This window comes from Fundulus heteroclitus, chromosome 4 (assembly GCF_011125445.2).
Source record: "Fundulus heteroclitus isolate FHET01 chromosome 4, MU-UCD_Fhet_4.1, whole genome shotgun sequence".
NCBI lineage: Eukaryota > Metazoa > Chordata > Actinopteri > Cyprinodontiformes > Fundulidae > Fundulus > Fundulus heteroclitus.
The window spans coordinates 34,477,399-34,499,496 of record NC_046364.1 but is presented as its reverse complement, the minus strand read 5'-3'; the positions used below and the strand labels follow the sequence as shown (position 1 = coordinate 34,499,496).

Genomic DNA, 22,098 nt, shown 5'->3' with positions numbered 1-22,098 from the left:
TCCCAAAATTGATTTCAGTAAATCAGTTAAAAAATGAAACTCCCACAGCATAGATCTATTTATTTATTTAGGGTTTATTTGTGTTAATCTTGATAATCTTGGCCTACAGTAATTGAAAAGCCACACGTCCAATTTGTCCAAAATAAATGTGAATATTGAATAAGTTCCTTTTGAATGGTCTTAATACAGGTGAACATGATGATCAGAGAAGACTGCCTGACTTCTAACAGTACCAATACCTGCTTTATTAGTGTCACCGCCTTTTTCAAAAGGATTACTGAAATAAACACATTGCTAATATTCCGTAATGTATTATCAAACACAGGCGCTGTACTGATGAGATGAATGTGGCCGTTTCTACCACACTGCAAAAATGGAACTAAAAATAAGTACAAGTTTCTTAAAATGAGTGTCCTCTGTCCTTGATTTGATTTGGGCAGGTAAATAAAAATTATCTGCCAATGGAATAAGATTTCTGCACTTAAAATAGAAACCATCCATCTCCATCATCTTATTTCAAGTGCAGGATGTCTAATTATCTTATTTAAGGGGTCAAAATACTCATTCCATTGGCAGATGATCTTATTTACCTGCTCAAATCTAGGACAAAACACACATTTTAAGAACATTTCACTCATTTTTAGGTCTGTTTTTGCAGTGCAGGGATGGCAGCAGAGGACGTGGCGCTCACCTCCTTTGTTTGACCGCTGCCACGAGGTCCGGCCCGGAGAACATGGAGAACAGGCTGTCGCCGTTGGCCGACGACGTCTCGTCGCTGGAGCTGGCCGAGTCTCCCTGATTGGCCGACCAGCCGCTGTTCACGGCCTCCCTGAGGAAGCAAAGCACGGTGTTTCCATCACCTTCGCATAAACCACAGTCTGTGTCAAGCTCAGGCACGAAGGAGCCGCTACAACCGAGAACAAGATGTTTAAAGGTAAACTGGGAGGGTTTAATAAATAATGTTCCTGCATAAGTTTACATATGAGACACTAGGACTGTGATCACAGCTGCTTGTTTACTTCCTGGTGGTCTTCCAGGCTTAGTCTCACACTTGTAGGTGGAATGACAACGAGGATGATTAACGTGGTGAACGCCTGACGGTTGTCAGCCGTATTAGGAATTTAATTAAAACGCTGACAAACTTTATTGTGAAAGATGACGGAACCTTGGCTGTAATAATCCTCCGTCTGCTTTAGCGCCGTAACGCCGCGTACACAAGCATGACCCGCATCGGACCCCAACGGTTGTGAAAGAGTCGGCTTGTTATTATCCAGGGACCTCATACTACACACGTACGAGGTATTTATACAACCGCGGGCGAGTGAATAGGCGCTCGGACAAACACCGTCTCTGCTTTCTCTCTGCTGGCCTCCTTATCAGTAACCTGCTCTTTGTCAATCTCTGCTGAATCTGTTTGCCTCGTTTCCACAGAAGCAAAACCAGCAGAAGGATGTAGGCCAGCCTGAAGCCTCCTTGGCATCTAGACGTTCAGTTAGTTTAACGTCAAGCTGGAAATTATGACCTGAGCAGGTCAGGTGACATTTACAAGGATGGTCCTGTGTTGTAGAAACACGAAAGCCTTTTTGGCTCCGAGCCTTTGGCTGCAATATGGCGACTCTTCTGGTAGATAGCTTGTACTTTTAGAGCGCTTTATCAGGTCAGACCAACCCAAAAAATGGATTTCTCCAGGTGTAAGTTTATCCTTAATGCCTGTTTTCAAATGTAAGACACGAAACGGTAATGATGGATGGAAGGAAAAATAAAGATTAATAAATAAAGATGCAAGGAAGGAGGAAATGAAAGGAAAGAAAAAAAGTGAGGTAGGAAAAAGGGAAAGAAGGTAGGGAGGATTAGCCTCGTGAGACCATCCTGATCTCGCGAGCTTTCAAGGTTTCACTCGCAGATCAGTCTGGATACTCTCCGTTAAAGAAAATTTGGAGCCGTTCACCAAACGAACGTCCAATCAGCGTTGGCTTTGAGGCGGGTTGAGGTGTGACGCAACGGGAAGCGCGACAGTTCAGTCTAAAGAACATGGCGGCTTCAGCCGATGAAACTAGCGTTAGCGCGGCTACCGAGCAAGTTTTATCGGAATTACAGAGTATTTATTTGCTGAGCTAACGAGCCTTTACCTGCAGCAGCAAGAGTAGCTTGGCTTGTGGTTGTGTTTTCGTCGTCGCTCGTAACAGAGCGACGACGAAAACACAACCACAAATGAATCTGATTGGTTCATTTGGCCCGTCTATCACCAACATAGGCCAATCAGCTAACCAGTATTTTCGCCCCTTCCCAAAATTACTTCAACGGAAGGTTTCCAGATGGATATGCAGAGCAAATCTATCTGGCGGAGTCAGGTTAAGGGAGGATGGGAATGAGGGAAAGGAGGTAGGACACAAGGAAGGAGAGAAAAAAGGAGGACACAGGGAAGGACTCGTCGCTGTAGATCTGCTGCTGTGTTCTGGATCTGGGGGAGTGGTCTGGATCTTCTCCCTGTTGTTGAAGATGGGGGAGTTGTGACCTAGTGGTTAGAGCACAGAGCTTCGGTCCCAGAGGTTCTGAGTTCAACTCCCACAAGCTGCCATTCTGGGTCCCTGAGCAAGACCCTTAACCCAAAATTGCTCCCCAGGCGCCGCACAGTGTCAGCCCGCTGCTCCCCAAGGGGATGGGTTAAGATGCAGAAGTGAATTTCTCCATTGTGAGATCAATAAAGTTCAATTATTTTTAATATTATTGGTGAGCCGGTTTGGATCAAGCTTCAGGTGTCAGACTGAAGGCCTCACGTTTGACTCTGGATGGTTGGTATCCAGAGGACATGACGGTCGGCTGAACGATCTCATGTGATGTTGTCAGCGTTAACATGCTGACTGATGTCAGTTCTCTGAGCGTTATACAGTCGGACCGTAGGCTGAACTTACAGCAGCCGTCTCACGTGTTGCCTTGGTAATCTCTCCCACCATAGAGTGATGTGATCTATGTAGCTTAGAAATGGCGTTATCGCCCTTTCTAAAGTCGATAGGCAGCAACATTTGCTCCTCAAGGTCACGTGTGTTGTTGTTTTTTACTTTGACACTGAGTTAAGTGTCAGAACATCTGCTTTGTAAACAGGAGATCACACACGATGATCCAGTTAGTCAATTGTTTTTGACTAACTGGATCATTTGCCTCTACGTTTCCTCTTAAACCCTGTTGTATGAAACAGTGTCACTGCTTTTAAATTGTTTTTGTTGTTTTATATTTGTGCATATGTATTAATTGGTTTTATTTTTGTAACCAGGTTGTAGTGTTTTTGCAGATTTCTGCCCAGGTCCCCCTTGAAAATGAGATCCAGATCTCAACGGGGTTTACCTGGTTAAATAAAGGAAATAAAAAATATAAAAAAAAACCCTGTGGAAGAAGCAGGGCTGAACCTGATTACTTCCACGTTTACTCCTACCCCGACGCAAATCTTCTCAACTCTACTGAATATATTTATTTTATTCTAACATTACAAAGCCCAGTTTGACCGACGCATCTCCATTTTCTCCCGGCAGATCAGCGACAGGGCCGACGTGATTTTGCGGATACCTACCCCTCGTTAAAGTACTCTGGGTGGGACCAGGTCCTGTGTTGCTCGTCGGGCATTGGCCAGTTGCTGCGCGTGTTGCTGGGGCGGCGGATGTGCTGCACCTGCCGCTTCTGCTGCATGGCCTGACTGACGCCGGCCACGTAACGTGCAAACTCCGGGTCGGAGCCAACTGTGCATGAAAAGAGGAGGGGGGGGGGGGGGGGAGGGGGGGGGGGGGAGGGGGGAGAAAGAGGGATAAACACACGTGAGTTTCTGACGCCCTCAGCTTTTCTCTTTCGTACCCGGGAGCTCAATCCGTTTAAGCCAGACTGTCTACGACGGCAGAAAAATCACAATAGGCGCAAGTCAACTGTGCACAGCGAGCCTCGACTGCAATCAACGTCTACAATGCCGCGCTGTAAATAGAAAGCGACAAGCCCAGCTCAGCACTTTACCTCGGTTTATAATCACAGCCAGACGATGCAGCTGCTCATTTCATCCTATCAAATCATTCAAATTAGGACGCCGCATAATTACGAACAACATGATTACTAAATGCTATTAAAGGGCTTTTTGTTTGTGCGTGACGTTCTCCTGTCTGCTCCCTCCACGTATGTTTAAATGGATCCCGGCAAACTAATTTTCTTCTATGAGCCGAGAAATGTTTCAGGTTAGATGGTGAACTTTGCGTCGGTCAGCAAAACGCCCAAAACAAGCCCTCAATGGTTTTAGGTTTTGCTCGAAGCAAACCACAGATCTTCTGACTATTGTCCAGCATTTCTCCTCTGGTCTGATGTTAGCCGTGGGAATGAAAGATCAAAAATGACGCCTGCACCTAAACCTGAACAGGGTCCGTTTTGTTATTTAGTTGAAAAGACCAAATATGGAGACGTTCTGACGTAAGACATTTGTGATTTAGAACATAAAACGGTTAAAAGGCAGCTGTCATCTTAGTGCCTACATCTACTTCCTGCTAATCTTAGTGTGAACTACTCTTGACGTCTCTTACTGTGATATACAGACAAGTTGGGTAGAAAACGTTGCACTAGGGCTGGACGATAATTCAATAACAATATATATCGATCTATAGACGTGTAGCGTGATAGGAAAAAAAAAAAAAAGGGTAGATAAAAGTTCGATATACAAACAGTTTTCCTTCCTTCCTTTCAGCCTATCATATTAGTTGATGCTACAGTCACAACTTCCTCTCGACCAATCGTAACCGGTACCGGTAAAAACAAAGTCTGGTAACGTAACCAACTTGTTTCATCGCGTAAGCCGCTCACACCCGCAGCAGCGCGAGCTGTTTTAGCTCCGTGCGACTCCGCGGACATGCTGCTGTTGTCTGCAGCTGAAAAACCTGGCTTCAAACAATTACTCGCCACTCTTGATCCGCGATATAAAGTTACGGGCTGCAAATTTCTCTAACAGCGCTCCCTAAATTGTGCAAATAGTGCAGGGAATCAGTGCAAAATGAGCTGCAGTCTGTGTCCTTACACAGATTGCCACAACCTCGGACGTCAGCCTCTCAATTATGAAACCTGAGAAGTAACTAGTGTACTATTCCCAACTAAATAGGCTATTTTATTTATTTATTTTGGTAATTTTACTGGTTACTATAGCTTATTCTTTGTCATTATTTAATAACATAACTCAGGTCTCTTAAGTTATTTTTTTTTTTATATATTCTGTTATGGTTAAAAAACTTGGTTAAATAAAGATTTAATTGAAATTCTGTGTTTTTGTTCTTTATTAAAATTAAATCATTTGACAATATAAAATGTCCAGGCAGAGCTGCACATAAAATATGGTTTTAAATATTTTCAATAATTATCGATATCGATCAATATGCATTTGTTTTTTATCCATAAGCTTTTTTTCTATGTCATCCAGCCCTACGTTGCACTTTGCACATTTTGAATCGGCCCCACACTCTTCCTTGGACTTTATTTCTCGGTCTTATCAAGACTCTATATATCTATACGTGTGTGTGTGTAATTTAACCTTTTTGTGACGCTCTAACCTGCAGAGAAGCACATGTGGATGGTGACCAGCCTCACCTGCGGGGTCAAAAGGTAGCGTGTCTCCCAGGACTCCAAACATGCCCTCGCTCTGGTCCCTGTTGGGCCAAGTGTTGTTGCGGGGCCCCTGCGGCTTCTGACCCAGCATCGCTGAGATCACGCTTTCCATGTAGGTGCTGTCCAGGCCCAGGCTGTAGAGGTCTGAGCTCAGGTCCGGCAGCCCCGGGGACCCCCACTGGTTGATGGGACCTAAGGGCGACAGTCCTGCCGGGGGGGCTTGTGCTGCAGGCTGTTGCCCTGAGGTGCCGAGCCACTTGTTTGCCACCCTCTGCTGCGGCAGACCCTGCGGCGGGGTCTGCTGGGGCGGCAGCTGGGAAGGAGGAGCCTGCTGCTGGGTGATGGGCTGCAGGAGGTGCTGATAGTACTGCAGGGCGGGTGGGGAGGGCTGCTGAGGAGGGGGAGGCTGCTGCTGCTGCTGAGGCTGGGCTGGGGGAGGCTGCGTTTGAGGCTGGGTCTGCTGCTTCTGCGCCGTCGGGGGAGGCTGGGGCTGAGGCAGGGCGTTGGACGCGGCCTGTAGAGCCGTGTAAGAAATGGACTGGGAAGCCGGGGGATGGCCACTCGGCGGCTTGAGCTCCGCAGGGTTCGCCGAGGCCACGGAGTTCCTCCTCTTGACCAGGGGAGAGGCCTGCTGGGATTTTCCCATGTTGAATCCTGAGAGAAAGTCAATGACATCCTGCATCTCTTGGTCGGTGGGAAGGTTCATCCCCTGGTCGTCAGACACCGAGCCGTTGGCCAGCTGGTTTAGCTGGGCGCCGTCAGGGGCGCCGGACAAGCCGCCCATCTGTAGAATACTCTGGAGCCGCCCGTCGCTGTGCCCGAGGCCTTTGGCCTTATCGTCGGAGCTACTGCTGGAGAGCATGCTGCGGGACGGGGTGCTGGGGATGGAATAGCTGCCTCCGCTGTTGGAGCTGGATGAGACCTTCTTGGCAAACTTGGAAGTCAGTTTAGATATAGTTTTTGGCAAGCCGCTGGAGGCTTTGGAGCTGGTACCCGTGGGTAAGTCTGCCTGGCTGCCGTACTCTGGGCTTTCCCGCTGCAGCTGGATCTGAATGGTCGGCAAGCTCTGCTCCCTTTTTTGTAAAAAAAAAAAAAAGAAAGACACAAAGCGTTACCTGCAGAACTTGAAACGACCAGATCAAAAATAAAAAAAAAGGACCCAACACCCCCTTACTTTCTCTCTTTCCATCTGCTGATGTCAAACACTGCGGTGTAAAGCACATCTACTAGTCCCAGTGTCTTCTCTGGGTCCAGGCTTCGCTGCAGCAGGGACATGGTGGCAGGGTCCTCCTTCAGACACCTAAACATTAACGACAAGAGGCAACATTAGATCCAACACTACGGCTCACAAATCTGAGCTCCGTGCCTTGGAGACAATAACAACAACAATGGGGTCAGATTATTTTTTTGTGAACCAAACATATTTAGTTTTACAGTCATGGGTTTTATCTTGGTATCAAGCTGCACCAAGGTTTTAAAACAAAGTTTATAAAGCCGATAAAAGTCACATCGCTCCGACGGTTTAATGTAATGTTAACAAGATGTCCACTGCAAAAAGAGAACTAAAAATACGTAACATTTTCTTGAAATGAATGTATTTGTCCTTGGTTTCAGCAGGTAAATAAGATTATCTGCCAATGGAACGAGTATTTTTTACCCCTAAAATAAGATCATTAGATAGACTGCACTTGAAATAAGATGGTAGAGATGAATTGTTCCTATTTTAAGTGAAAAAATCTTATTCCATTGGCAAATAATCTTATTGACTTGCTCAAATCAAGGAAGAATACTCTAATTTCAAGAAAGTTTTTCTTAGCTTTAGTTCTATTTTTGTAGTGTGCAGAAAGTGACCTTAAAAAAATATGTGGATAGACCCACCATGTAGAGGGAACCTGGACCACCACCTTGGATCCCTCCAGAGTGATGTGGGGAGCGTAGGCCTCCTTGTTTTCGATCTGAGCTGTATCAACAACCACCTGTTGGGACACAAAAACTCGGCTCAATCAGCCTGCGACGGTTTGCAGATCCGTGTTAATTTAAAATTCAATTAATAAGTCACAAAGACCAGTGAAGGTATTGTAAATGAAGGCAACCTAACTATATAACTGGACAGTATATACCCCCGTTTTGGATTCAGCACTAGTCGCGGGTGTCTGGCATTTATTTACCGCCTGGCGGTGAGAGGCAGGCCAAGGTGAGGAAGCCAAATGCTTTTTATCCGACAGTAAAAAAAAAAAAAAAAAGCAGCATGTCTTCCTGCTCGCGGCGAGCAAATCTATTTACAAGTTCTCTGAGAGTGGCCTTGGCTCCTCGAAACCCATGTAAGCTGGGTCACAGAGAGGGAGGGAAGCAGGGAGGAGTCCATTTCCTGTATTACAGGAAATGACTCCATTGTTTTTGTCAGAGCAGGTGTATCCTTCAAAAAACTTGCTTAGTGTTTGTTTGTTTTTTTTACCTAAAGAGCCACACGGATAAACGGAGACTGTCAGTAAGCGACGTCAAATATTTCCAAAGGTATACAGCCAATTGATCACAGGCTGATAAAAAGACACATAAGACAAACCCTGATACACACAAACACACACCCAACGCAATTTAGACAGATATGCAACAACCAGTCAGCTAATTTTCCCGTTATCGGCTCTGATATGGGATCAGCAGGTCAAATAATGAGAAATTTAGATTTCTTTTCCTTAATAAAATGCATCAAAAAAGAAAAAGAATCCCCACTGATTGTGGTCTATAAATGCATCAATCACAGGGGGTGCATTTTAAAGCACTTTTGGTACTTAAATACTTTATTTTATTCATATAAAAGTAGGGGACAAATGCTTTGATGCATAAATGAGAATAATCCTGTAATCTCTTTGTTTTCCATTAGATTGAAAACCTGTATGCTTCTTTTAAAGAATCTGCAGCAAATTGTTTCTCTGTTCCTGTGGTGCAGTTCATACATATTTTGGTTTATTCTGAACCACTTCATAGGTAGACGTCCATAAAGTCAAGATTTCAGCATTAAACCAGCACCAAACATGGATGTCCTTGGATTTTCAGTCCTTTGGATATATAGCTTCTTATTTTCTGAGCCTTTTTGTGAACATTTTATAGAAATTCCTTAAATGCTTTTCTTCAAACGTGGTCAAAAATATGAATTTGGGTGGTCAGATTGTAAAGTTAGCAGGAATACAGCAGCGACTGTTATATAAAAGGAGGGAAAAAAAAGGAGCTGACAGCAAGTGTATGAGTAAATGCAGGTGTTCTTAAAAAGAGCGGCAGTGTGTGTCCAGGCACGCAGCGGTGTGGTCTATATTCAGCTTCAGATAAAAAGGCCTAATGCACAGCAATCATTCATCATCCAAGCATTGTTTTACAGTCCGAACTGGACCAGGAGGGCTTGATGGGAACGCTCAGTTTTAATGCCCAAAACAGGGAGGAAAAAAAACATACAGAGGGAAAAAAAAAAAAAAGAACAAACACAACAATGACCCAGCGTCATTTTGACTCCTCTTTCTAACAGTAAAAGGGAAAAGAACCAGATAAAAGGGCAAAGCAGCTTTGTTTCAGACCCGTCCAGGCAAGCCTTCTGCATTCAGATGCTGCAGGAATGTTTTTTGTCTCTTTTGTGTCTCGCTGGTGTTTGTTTACACATTTTAAGCCATCACAGCTCATCTAAGTCACTAATTTAAGTAACAATGAAGTGCAAGATAGGAAACTTGGGACACCTATTTAAAGTAATGGCCACCTAACCCGTTGATTTTCCACTAACACACACACACACACACACCCAGAACATGAAATGCATGACAAAGGTTTGCTTCTCACCAGACCAGCTTGGGCAAACAGCAGCTGGACGGCCGTCTTGCAGGCTCCCCTCCAACTGGACGGGCAAACCTGATTGAGGACCTCAGTGACTGGAGACTCGTCCCTGGGGGTCATTCCATTCTGTCCCAGCAGCTCTTTAATGAGCTGAAGCATCGTGTGCTGCAGACAAAACATGCATGGACGTCAACTGATGTGCCTGCTTTCAACATGTGATGATTTTAAACCAGAGGAGGCAACAAAAAACAAACAAAAAAACTCTAAGTGTAGCGCTGGTGGTACTCGGTCCGCCTTCGGTAGCATTTAGATAAAACTGTAGTTGTTTTGGAAAACATGAACACATGTCATTTACCTCTGACGTCCGAGCTTGGATCTGTGAACGACTTTATTAGCAACAGAACGATGTTCCAGTTCTATCACAGAGTTTTTAACCTAAGGCAGCCATGTTGGATTTTGGTGAGAAACCAACGTTTTTACCTGGGGTTCTACGCCTTTTTATTTAGATACTTGGAAGTTTCCTGATGACACTATGTCCTTCAGCCAATCAAAAAGCTTCCATGCATAACAACTTTTTCTGTTTGTTACTATGACCTGATGTAAAACTGCTATCAGCTCAGGGATTCCTGGAAAACCGGGTATTCACTGAGGTGGTGCTCTTATTCCTCACAGGCTTGAATGACACTAAAACCTAAAATCTGTTTCAAAAGGAAAGTTGACCATTCAATCTTTAGGCCTAAAATCCTAGTTTAGTTTATAGAAAAGGCTTGTTTTGCAGAGCGTACCGTTTTCAGTTTGAGGTTTTCAGCTGCTGATTCGTTGAAGGAGACCCCTTTAAGGAAGTGCGAGCCGATCTGCACAGGGATGGTGGGAAGCTCGCACTGGATGGGCTGGGAGGTGGTCTGCCTCCGGCCTGCCTGCTGAGCCTCAGCCTCACTGCAACAGCCCTGTACAGAAAAGAGACCACACATTACAGAGAATCCTCTAGCATGCCCCTTTTTACTTAGTTGAGAAATGACCTTAAAACTTTAGTAGGCGTGAACCCACCTGTAAGGCTGCCTCCACAACTTTGGGGTTGAGATGAAAGCCTGCCTTCAGTGCGTACTCGCTATGGCCCAGGCTTTCTAGAGCTGCTTTATAGGCCTTGATGGGGAGGAAAACAAGCAGCAGAGTAATTACATCAATACTTTTAACAAATAACTTAAATGTAGAATTATAATTTTTTTTAACCATTGCTTCCATTTCAGTGAATCTCAATGAAAGAGTTGATTTCATTTAAAAATTCAATACAAAAGCCAAAACTATTTTCTACACACATTTGCTTCTTCGAGTGATATATTTCAAGCATCTATTCCTGTTCATTTTTTGGCACTAGAGGTCTTTCTTTGACAGTAAGCTGACAGGAAATGTGGTGAAGAAAGACAGGGGAGACATGCAGCAAATTGCCATGGACCGGGACTCGAACCTACGCCCTCACTGAGGACTGAGGCCTCTGAACGTGGGTGGAAAACTCTACCCCTCTGCCACGCCCTTTTCCTGTTACTTTTGATTATTAAGTTTTAAAGCTAATAAAAACATTTAATATGATATATGATCAATAAATATATGTTTTATATTAAAACATAATGGCCATGTTCTTGCCTACACGATCATGGGGAATACTGCAGCTCAAACGGGGCCGTACTCCAGAACATCAGTAAAAGTTGAGTGTTTCCCGTAGTGAATTGAGTTACTGAAATAAACAAACTTTTTAATAATCAGGGTTCCCACACCTTGGTGAACATCAAATTCAAGGTCCTTTTAAGGACTTTCCAGGACCAATTTCCTCAAATTCAAGGACCACACGTGGCAGCATTTACCTACTGTGACCGCTGGATAGGTTATCATATTTTAATACAATGCAAATTCAATAAAAGATTAAACGGAATAGAAGTTGTTGGGTCAGAAGCAATGCAAGAAAGTGGACTTAATTTATAGCCTACATTGATAAAGAACATATTCATAGCCTACATTTATATCCACAGTACATGGTTATGCCATACTACATTACATATAAGATGTACATTAGCCTACTGTTTCATGGAATTTTATGAAAAAAAGTGCAGCATCGAGATGTTCAGAAATATATCAAATTGTTTCACTTACTTTCGTCTTTGATTAAGCTAGTTTTTGACTTTGACTCAAAAACAAAGAGAAAGTCAAAGACAAATTCGCTGAGTTGGCAACACTGCGTGAATGTAACCTATTGGACGCACGTAGGCCTAAACCGTAGCCTACCAACTAACGAAGAAGAGCAAACGTACTTTTGCAAATTAAAAGTCTGCGGAATCAACATAATTTTAAAAGATCGTGTGGTAGTAAAATAATAACACGAGTCGTCATCCGTGTAAACTTTCAACCCCACAAAAAAATTAAAGAACTTTCAAGGACAATGTGTTTTTTTGTATGTTTTCAAGAACTTTCAAGGGCCTTTAATTAATTTTTTTCAGATTCACAAACATTCAAGGATTTCAAGGACCCGTCGGAACCCTGAATAATATTCTAATTTATTGAATATGATTGTAGGCAATAGTCTTATTTTTTATTAAAATTTTCAGAGAAACTGCATTTGGTGTTTCACAAATATTGAAACAATTAAGACAATCACAAACAAAAAGAAAAAAAGAAGCTTGAAACAGATCTCTCTGAGTGTAGTGATCTATATAAAGATATTTTCACATTCATACTGAAATATGAAAATGGGTGATGCACTTATGAATCAAACCACTATTAACAGCAACATTTTCAAAGTAAAGATAGGCTGGATGAGCAGGGTGAAGGCATACTTGTAATGCGGTGTCAATCTTCATGTTGAGCTCCTTCAGCTGGTGTTCGGGGATGGTGGTGTTGTTGGAGCAAAAGAGCTGCTGAACCTGGAGGCCAGCCAGGCAGCCGTCGCGGCCCCGTTCTCTCAGCCTCGCTGTGGCCTGAAGACATAGCAGCAAACAGCAGAGGTCAATATGCCCACTGGAGGAAAAACCTCACAACTAGTTTTTATTTTCTATTTGAACACTCTTCAAAACAGATTTTTTTTTAAAGAACGGTTTTTATACATCTTTATTTATTTATTATCATCATTATTATTCTTTTTTTCTCTTCTTTCAAATTTTTATTGTGAATATAATGTAACATGCTCCTTTATGTATCTATTAATTGTCTTATAATGGAATTTTTATAGTAGTGTTTTATGTGTGAGTGCAGTGTGACGCATAGCTTGGACTATGTAGCAGCCAGAGTCTGTAACCCAAATCAAATTTCCTTTGGGACAATAAAGTTAATCTAAATCTAAATCTAAAAAACACCATTAAATACTTTTATAAATAAACACGGCAGTTAAAGTAAAGTATTTTCCAGACTTTTTTTTCATAGTTTTTTTTAATAGTTTGGCCAATCCTGTGACTTATATTTAGGTGCGCCTTGCATATCAAATTTAAACGGTAATTCACGTTAACCAGTATGAACCAATGAGTACGCAACTACCGTCTATAGCCACAAGACGGCTTGCTAAGCTTATGAAATCTGTCCTGCTCCTGTACCACTTAAAAAAAATTATTGAAACATTAACTTATAGGCAACAAAGACAGAAAACATGTCGGTGTGTTGTTTCGCTTTTCCAGTATGCAGTCACGCAGGAAAGCGTTGCGGGGTGCACAACTGTTATTGGGCTATCCGTGAAGCTAATAGCAGCTAGCGCTAGCTTACAGGTCTGTTGTCCAGGCGGGTTACTACGTCACTGATGCACCACGTGAGCTTTATGTTGCTCTGAAACATCCGTGTCGTACTGTTAGCTTAGCACGTAGCATGGTCTAATTTAGGTGTAATTTTGCGCTGGATAAAACTTTGCTGGCTGCAGTTGCTAATTTACCCCATTCATCCTTCCAGGTATGGTCCGTGTTATTTAACCGGTTGTGGATGCAGCTGTGTAATTTAAGAAATTGTCTTACCAGATTAAATGTCAGTTTTTATTATTGGATTGTGTGAAATAAATGTCTAAATAAATGCATATAGTCTGGTGCGACTTATGTGTTTTTTTCCTCTTTATGACGCATTTTTTGAGTGATGTGACTTATAGTCCGAAAAATCCGGTAGTAGAAATTACCTTATAACATTGCAGAACTTTTTGCCAGATACAATTTTAGAAAAACAGTAACTTTAGAGTAATTTAAAGAATAAAACGGGCGTAGCTTCTAAAATACACCCCATGCTGTCACCCTTGATGCAGCTCCTGTTTCCTCCAGGGCGAGCACTCAGCATGCCGGGGTTTAACAGATCAATCAACCTACTTCTCTACTCTATGCCTCTCTGTGTACAACAACACCCGAACGGGAGCCAGAGAGGCTGATTAGCCTGAGGATTAGTTGGGTCGTTTTACACAACAGGCACCCTTACATGGGCTGGAATTAGAGGGGCGCAGTCGTAGCAACACAGGCTCACAGACAAGCTGCGGCGAGGCAAAGAGGAAATAGGAAACAGTGGCTGGAAATCACACGGCTAGGATTTATCAGGAATGTGTAACGGGCTGGGTTTTCACCTCATACTGACAAACCCAATATTTCCATGGCCCAGACCTGGAAAACTCCCGAGGCTAGTGGCTGCATACCTCAGCTGCACCTTTCCATGAGCGAGAGGCTTCTTCCAGCTCCGTCAGAGGCCCCAGGTCAGAGCTTTGGGAGCGGGAGTTGACGCAGCGCTCTTGAGCCTGGGCAAGAGCCTCTGCCAGGCAGTTCTGGGCCACAGGCTGGACCTTTTGCAACGCTTGTGAAAGAAACTGGAAATGGACCTGCATCACTGTGACGAAGCACCGACCCAGCACCTGGACGGACACAGAAGACATTTCCTGTTACAACACATCACCCGGAAAATCAATTTTTACAACACGAGGCGGGCTTGCTGGAGAAGTTAAACAACACGGGCACCGCTGGGAGAACAGATGTTGCACTGCATGGCGTTTTAAGACGAATAAACAGAGTTAAGTAGAGTGAGTGCGGGTGCCGAATCATCGATCATTTCTGAACATTTAGTGTTATTAATAACAAATACGATTTGGCCATCACATAAACCTCGTCTGCTTTATTTTCAATTGCAAGAGACTGACCAAGTGCGGTATTACAACGTTTCCAAACTGTTTTACAGCAGTTCTGCAGCAGTAAACTGCTGAATCATCTCTATTTGTCTACATTTGTAGCCACATGACTGTCAGCAGACTGTCATCCGGCTAATCCGTTTAATGATAAGACTATGAATCATTCAAAAGCATGTCTTCCTGAGGTGATTACCCTTTACAACCTAATCAGCTCAAGTTTATTTAGGAGATAGCAATGCTTTCCCCGCCTTTCTTACCATACAATGCCTTGCAAAAGTTTTTTTTTTTGTACCTCTTGACCTTCTTGTTTTGTCACAACACAACCACAAACATGTCTTCCATTTTACTGACATTTTTCTGTGATAGACGAACATAAAAGTCTAAAATCTGTGCAGCTCATTTCGGTTCAACCCACTTTGAGACACCTAAATAAAATTCAGTGCAGCACGCTGCCTTCAGATACCAGCCAATTAGTAAACAGTGTGAAGACCACAGAGGTTTGCCGGAGACTATAAGTGATCGGTCTCATGAAGACCAAACAACACAGGAGACAGATTACAGAGGAAGTCGTGAGGAAGGTGAACGCAGGGTTAGGTTATAAAAAAAATATCCAAAGTTTGGAAAAACAGCCAAGACATTTAAAAGAAGGTGATTTGGTAACATGACACCAATACTGAACATTTGAGCCTCCATGAAAAAAGCTCTATGTGATCCCCAAAAAAACACTTTCCATTGGTTAAACCTGATTACATCATGGTGTGTGGATGATTTCCATAAGCAGGGACAGGGATGCTGTTAGAGTGCAAAACACACACCCCTGGCACAGAAGTTCAGCTTGCAACCGGACAGTAACACATCGACCCGAGCTACAACGGAAAAGTTTGGATTGAGAAAAAAAAAAAAAAACTTGGCCTGATGTTCACAGACGCCGTCTATCCAACCTGCATGATTAAGGTCATTTGCAAAGAAGTACAGCCAAAAAACGAATTTCCATCTCTAGATGTGCTAAGCTGGTAGAGGAATGCTGCAAAGCTGCAATTCCAGTGAAAGGTGGTTCCACCAAGTAGTGACTCAGAGGGGCTAAATATAAATGCACTTTTTTAGACTTTGAAAATGTAAAACTATGTATTTGTTTCCTTCCACTTCACAATAATGCACTGCTTCGTGTTGGTTTACCATATAAAATCCCAATAAAACACACAGTTTTTTTTGCATGAACAGGAACAGGATAGGGAACGATCCAGGGATGCTTTAATACTTTTACAAGGCACTACTTCCTTTTTTCATTGTAGCAAATTATTTTGGAAAGGCCTTTGAATGAGACCATGAGCACAAGTTAAAACAAACTATATACCTCCATAAAGTGCATGTTCGTGCCCAACCATGAACTGTAAAACACATGAAGCATTAGAGTATATATATTTATATAGGCTGTGTTGATTTTAACTTTTCTACTATATTGAGAAAAGAAAAATCCCTGCATTTGTCTTCGCAGTGTTTTTTTTTAATTTTTTATTTGAACATCATTCTGGAGCTACTAAGTCCAAATGGTGTGTTTGTGTGCTGAGAGAATAGCTCTGCCTTGTTTGCTGGTTGGAGGGAGAGAAACAGGACACCACAGGGCCCACCATGGTCACAGGGTTTTCTTTTTTCAGGTACTTGCTGAAAATATCTCAAGAGATTTGCTGAGTTGTGAGGACGGAAATATGCTGTCGCCTTCTGACAGCCGGCAGAAACAACAGGACGCAGCCACTTTCGGTCCGCGGCACCGCACTTCATGGGAACCATAACGGTGTCGTGTAAATAAGGGGAGGCATAAAATTCCACATGTTGGAAGCTTCATTGTTTTCATAACAAAACACGCTTACGGATCCATTACAGGCAGAGGAATTTGCTGCCTCATTTGCTTTGTTGTTATTCCAAACCGGAGTATTTCAGTCGTCGGTGAGCCGTCATTTCCACTGGACACCGTCTGGCTAAAAAAAACTAAACAAAAACTCTGAACTAACCAATAGTAAGGCACAACAATGTAGCTTAGCCCTAGCCTAAGAACTGTTCTGTCAGAGATGTTTTCGAAGCGTCCGCAGCCTTAATTACTCCCGTTTGTTTTCCACATGAATGTAAGGACACGCACACATCTTTGACATCATCATAAAAAGAAAGATTTTATACTTTATCCTCCGAGGATGATAAATGTTTGCCAAATTTGATTTAGATTTTACAGCAATCTTCCCCTTACTTAGTTTTTCCCCCCTCCTATTTAAAGCTCTTAACTGTTAGAAAGCTATACATACCAAAGTATAGTCTGAATAATCATAATAATAATAATAAGGCTTTAAGCTCATATCACAGAGTGTAACATATCCTAATTAAGAATACATAATATGAAGACACAGTCTCAGATCAAAAACTAGTTTAAGTCAGTAAAGTAGAGAAAAAACCAAATGAGGACATGGCCTCTGCACAGATAATGGATAACACATGTTATTGGCTGTGCAGTATCTTACACGGTCATGGAAAATCTGAGAAATAAGGAGTGCAGCAGAGCCAAGCCGCTGTTGGCCCCAACAGCAACCAAACAAGGCCGCTCATGAATCCATCACTTTAAGACGTCCATTCGCTGAGAACACCTGCACTATCACAACACCAGATCTAAGGGGGTAATGTTCCTGAGATCCAGATCGCTTATAGGAGGTTTTATAACAACCAGATGCCTGCTTGCTGGTAATGGACTGTCGTTTGATCTGTGGAGGGAAGAAATACATTGGCTCTCTACCTTAGTCGGTCAATGTAAACAGTCCTGCTGTGCTTTTTGTTGCCTTTTCGGCTCTTATTTCATGTTAGCAGCTATAGACCCATCTCCGAATGCCCATTTATTACAGATATAAAAAAAAGTTGTGGCTAAGCATCTTATTGGTGCTCTGGATTATTAAACCTATGTTTTTTTTTTTTTTAATTGTTGTTCAACCAAAACATCCCTTCTCAGTCTCTCAAAAAATACAACATGATGTAGTTGACTGTCTTGCCTATGCTGGACCTGACCTAGCCTTTGATACAGTCAACTAGACAATCTTGATACATAGGCTGAGTTACTGGGTCTGTGTATCAGAAACTACCCATCCAATAGATCGTTCTCTCTGGCAGTTTCTAATTGCTGGTTTTGATCAAGTCTTTACCATTAGTGTTTTTCAAGGTTCTTGTTGTTTCTGTTGTGCACTCTACTTCAACAGCACATTTGAGCACTTAAAAATGATTTGTAATCACTTTAATGCTTTTTATATTGAATTATATCATCCCTTTTAAATCTTCTGAGTTTTTTTAAAGTCTTATCAGAGGGCGGGTCATGGGGGTAGCAGCTTCAGCAGGGAGGCTCAGAGTTCCCTCTCCCCGGCCACTTGGGCCAGATAATCTGGGGGGATTCCAATGCGTTCTCAGGCCAGCCGAGAAACCTAGTTCCTCCAGCATGTCCTGGGTCTTCACCTGGGTTTCTTCCTGGTGGCATGTACACCTCACCAGAGAGGCGTTTAGGAGGCATCTTAACCAGATGCCCGAGCCACCTCAACTGGCTCCTCTCAATGTGGAGAAGCGGAGGCTCTGCTTTGAGTCCCTCCCGGATGACGTAGCTTCTCACCCTATCTCTAAGGGAGAGCCCAGACACCCTGCGGAGAAATCTCATTTTGGTCACTTGTATCCGCAATCGCGTTCTTTTAGCCATGACCCAAATCTCATGACCATAGATGAGGTCGGGATCGTAGATCGATCGGTAAATCGAGAGCTTCACCTTTTGACACAGCTCTCTTCACCCGACAGACCAGTACAGCCCCCGCTTCACTGCAGATGCACCATGAATTCGCCTGTTGATCTATCGCTCCATTTTCCCACTCATTCGTGAACAAGACCCCAAGATACTCAAACTCGTCCACTTGGGGCAGGACATCCTCCTCGACCCCGAGAAGCCAATTTACCTTTTACTGGCTTAGGACCATGGCCTCGCATTTGAAGCCACTGCTCCTCATCACCAGCTGCTTCACACTCTGCTGCAAACCAATCCAGCAGGGGCTATAGATCATGGTCAACAGGACCAATGGGGAAGCCAACAGGACAACGTCGTCCGCAAAAAGCAGAGAGGCTATCCTAAGGCCACCAAAATGGACACGGTCGAATGTCTTCTTCAAGTCCTTTAAAGCTAGGGTGGGCGACTTTTCCAGAAGTTTCCCCAAGTCCCTTTTTGCATATCTGCGCATGGGGAAGACTTACCTCTTACTTCGCTCTTCATGGGAATCGCATGAAAAAAAAAAAAAATCTCCCAAATCCACTCTGGTCTTATTTTTTCTACTGGGGCCTTCCTCTTCTTCTCATAAACATGAACACGGTTCGCTTCTTGCGACTCTCAGCCATGTTCAAAGTCTACAGTGAGAGCAGCGGAGCCACAATGAACGGCTGCTAAGCTATCTGCTAAGCTAACTGTATACATAAACACTAGAGGTGCGCAGCTAGCAAGCGGAAATGAACAAGTAACGTGCACGCACACTGGCGTTACGTGAATGCATCAGAATGGCACAACAAGTAGATAAGGCGATACCCCCAGAACTTCAGGGACTTGAGAGCAGGACCAAAACTATGACCAATCCCTGCCCTTTAGTGTGAATGGCAGGGATTGGTCAGTTTGTACCGGCCCGCAGCTCCCAGAGATAGATTTTTTTAACCTCCTTTTTCTGAATACATAATTTTATCCAGTATAACAAAAAGTGTTTTTGAACAGGATTACCAACTGTAGCTTCAATTATTTGTCATTTATTTTAATCCCCGTGGTATCAAAAATGGTATCAAGTATCAAATATTTTCCAGGGTATTGATATTGAGTTTGCAATTTTAGTGTAGTGACAACCCTAATACACCACATTGTCAGGCTTTAAAATGTTGTTTTTTCATGTTAATCTTCCAACAACTACGATTTACTATGAGCTTGCACTACCAAACTGTTTATGGGTATTTTAATGAGAAAAGGGGCTATTTGAGGCCAAAAATCCAACATTTTTACCTAAATCTTTTATCTTTTCTTGTTTATACTGGGAAAAAAGCAGCTCAGAAATGCAACAGCAGTCTGTGTACCAGCTGGGTTTACTCTTACTTCAAGACCTATTTTAGCATTAATGTTTAAAAAAATTATGCACACAGCAAGTTATTTACGTACATGTTCCTCAATATGTCCAGTTAACTTTTCAGTATTGGTCAAAACAGTCAATGGAAATTACCACCAAAACCAACTTCTCTGTTTATCTCTATAAACAGATTAAAGCTTTAAAATAAGAACTCCATATTAAGGTGATGCCAGTAGATTTATGAAAATGTCAGACGATGTAGAGAAATAAATGTAGCCAGTGGGACGAGTGAGTGTTTTTCAGATGTCTAAACAAAACAGCTCTAATACCTCTCCGTTTGTGTCTGCCTTGACTCTCATTTCTGTGCTTCAAACTTAAAAGTTTCTCAAACAGACCCCCCAAAAAAGGACCTTTTCATGCATATTTGGCAACAGTGTCCCTCTGAGTTGCCAGAGAGCCACATTCTTTTTATGGAATAGGAGGAGACAAAAAAAAAAGAGAGAAGGAGGAGGAGACATGAGCAAAAGAAGGAAAGAAAGAGGGAAAAGCTTCACATACCACAACTCCCCAAACTCAAAAATCTATTTGGTTCATTTTTGACGACCTCACAGCCTGCCCAACTATCAGACAGCATTCCATGAATAAGCAGCTTAAAATTGACTTTATATCTTTTACAATATTACATTACAGCCTGAATTTGCTACATTTTAATAGCAAACGATGTGATAACTTCATTCAAGATGTGTTTTTATCAAACAAAAACACAGGAAGAAAGAGTGAATGCAAACCACTGGCAACAGATGATTCATCACAAAACCATACAGTTCAGTAAAAAGGTCCATATCAGTGTTACAAGTTTCCTGCTTTGGTAAAAACAATTTTAGAGCTAAACCAAAGAATGCCGTCTATCTTGACTATTTCAATCCACCGTTCGTGTTTACAATTTACTATCATAACATTATTGTATATACAGAGTGGTTTTAGTGAAGGTTATTGCAACAGACAGCCGAGCCATCCATCTCTGCTGAAACAAATGTGCCATTAATGTCAGGGTCCAGACACCAAGTTCAAGTTCCAAGCCATGCGGTCTAAACTTTCACAGACTTGGCCTTCCTCTAATATTTATCTGTGCATATCCAGGACCACAGAGAGTCAGATTAACCGACTGCGGTGCAGAAGTGTTTCCTGTTTTGGGCTCAGCCACATCCACAGAGGTTCTGCAGTCCCTCACCACTCTTGGCTGATGTTGTACCACCGTTGGCTGCTAAGTGATAGTTTTGTTTAAACATCCTTCACCACGGAGGGACAATTAAAACACATTCCTCATCATTTTCGTTTTGTATTGTTATGTTTTAGCCGTGCAAGCCTACTGCTGCTCTTTGATTTTGTGACTACTGTTTTAGAATATTCCTAAAAGGTCCATGGCCTTGGCTCTGCAAAAAACACCACATTTCAACACATAACTCCTTAAATAAATATCTACAAATACGACAACTTAAAAACACTTCAATAAAATTATCAGTTTAACTTGGATTTGACATGGAAATCAGTTCTAATTTGAATTATATGTTAAAAACATAGCTAATCATTTCAGCACTTATTTAACTATGTCCTGATCCTGTGTTGCAACACATTGTGATTTTCTTTTTTTTTTATTTGTCAGATTTACCTATCAAAGTCAGTGTGCTTGACTAATATATATATGTGTGTCGCTGTGAAATTTCCAACAAGCTATGGCGACAGTTTCAAATATTTTATGATTGACTGTAGCACAAGAAATATGAAACAAATAGTTATACCTGATATATTTCCTAAAAGATTAACGGATTTCATTATTTAACTATGCATTTAATTACTTTAATTTTTTACAGATTCAAATATTACATACACTCATACTGCATAAATGTATATATCCATTTTGATGAGGCTCCTATGTCAGATTAAAAGTATTTTGGCTGATGCAATACTGTAATCTTAAATGTGTTTTCATTAGCTGTAACCAGAAAATCATTATTATAAACTGAAATAAATGCTTGAAAACATCTGAGTGTAATTAACCTATTAAATCTATTTCACTTAGTGAATTGACTTACTGCTATAAATCAACTTGTAAATATTATTCTAATTTACAGAATGGGTCAGTATTTAAATATTTCACAAAGGATTTTTTTTTGCTTAATTGTGACAATTTCAACCACGGATAAAAAAAAAAAAAAAAAAAAAAACACCTTTAGTGTTGGGGCTAAATATAGTCCAGTATTTTTTTTTAATTTTAATTAGAAAGTAAACGTCTGGATTTAAGCACCTGAAATCAAAATGTACGTTTTTGTTTTACTTTTGTTTTTTTCCCCCACCATCTTTTTTATATCCTTTGAGTTTAAAGTGAAATCCCTGTCGCTTCCGGACTTAGGTCGCGCTGCGAATCTACTTAACATGAAG

The 22,098-nt window shown here is 42.1% G+C and overlaps 1 protein-coding gene across 1 annotated transcript in view; it reads right to left on the bottom strand.

Annotated features, from left to right (window-relative positions):
- Positions 1–22,098, bottom strand: part of garre1 (granule associated Rac and RHOG effector 1) — a 41,072-nt gene that overhangs the window by 953 nt on the left and 18,021 nt on the right. The window contains exons 3-12 of the mRNA XM_012855081.3: positions 14,075–14,287; positions 12,261–12,401; positions 10,483–10,578; positions 10,221–10,382; positions 9,442–9,600; positions 7,498–7,595; positions 6,794–6,919; positions 5,602–6,692; positions 3,566–3,731; positions 692–829 (exon numbers count right to left, since the gene is read on the bottom strand). Of these exons, the coding sequence (XP_012710535.2) occupies positions 692–829; positions 3,566–3,731; positions 5,602–6,692; positions 6,794–6,919; positions 7,498–7,595; positions 9,442–9,600; positions 10,221–10,382; positions 10,483–10,578; positions 12,261–12,401; positions 14,075–14,287 (2,390 nt within the window). The remainder of the gene's footprint in view (positions 1–691; positions 830–3,565; positions 3,732–5,601; positions 6,693–6,793; positions 6,920–7,497; positions 7,596–9,441; positions 9,601–10,220; positions 10,383–10,482; positions 10,579–12,260; positions 12,402–14,074; positions 14,288–22,098) is intronic.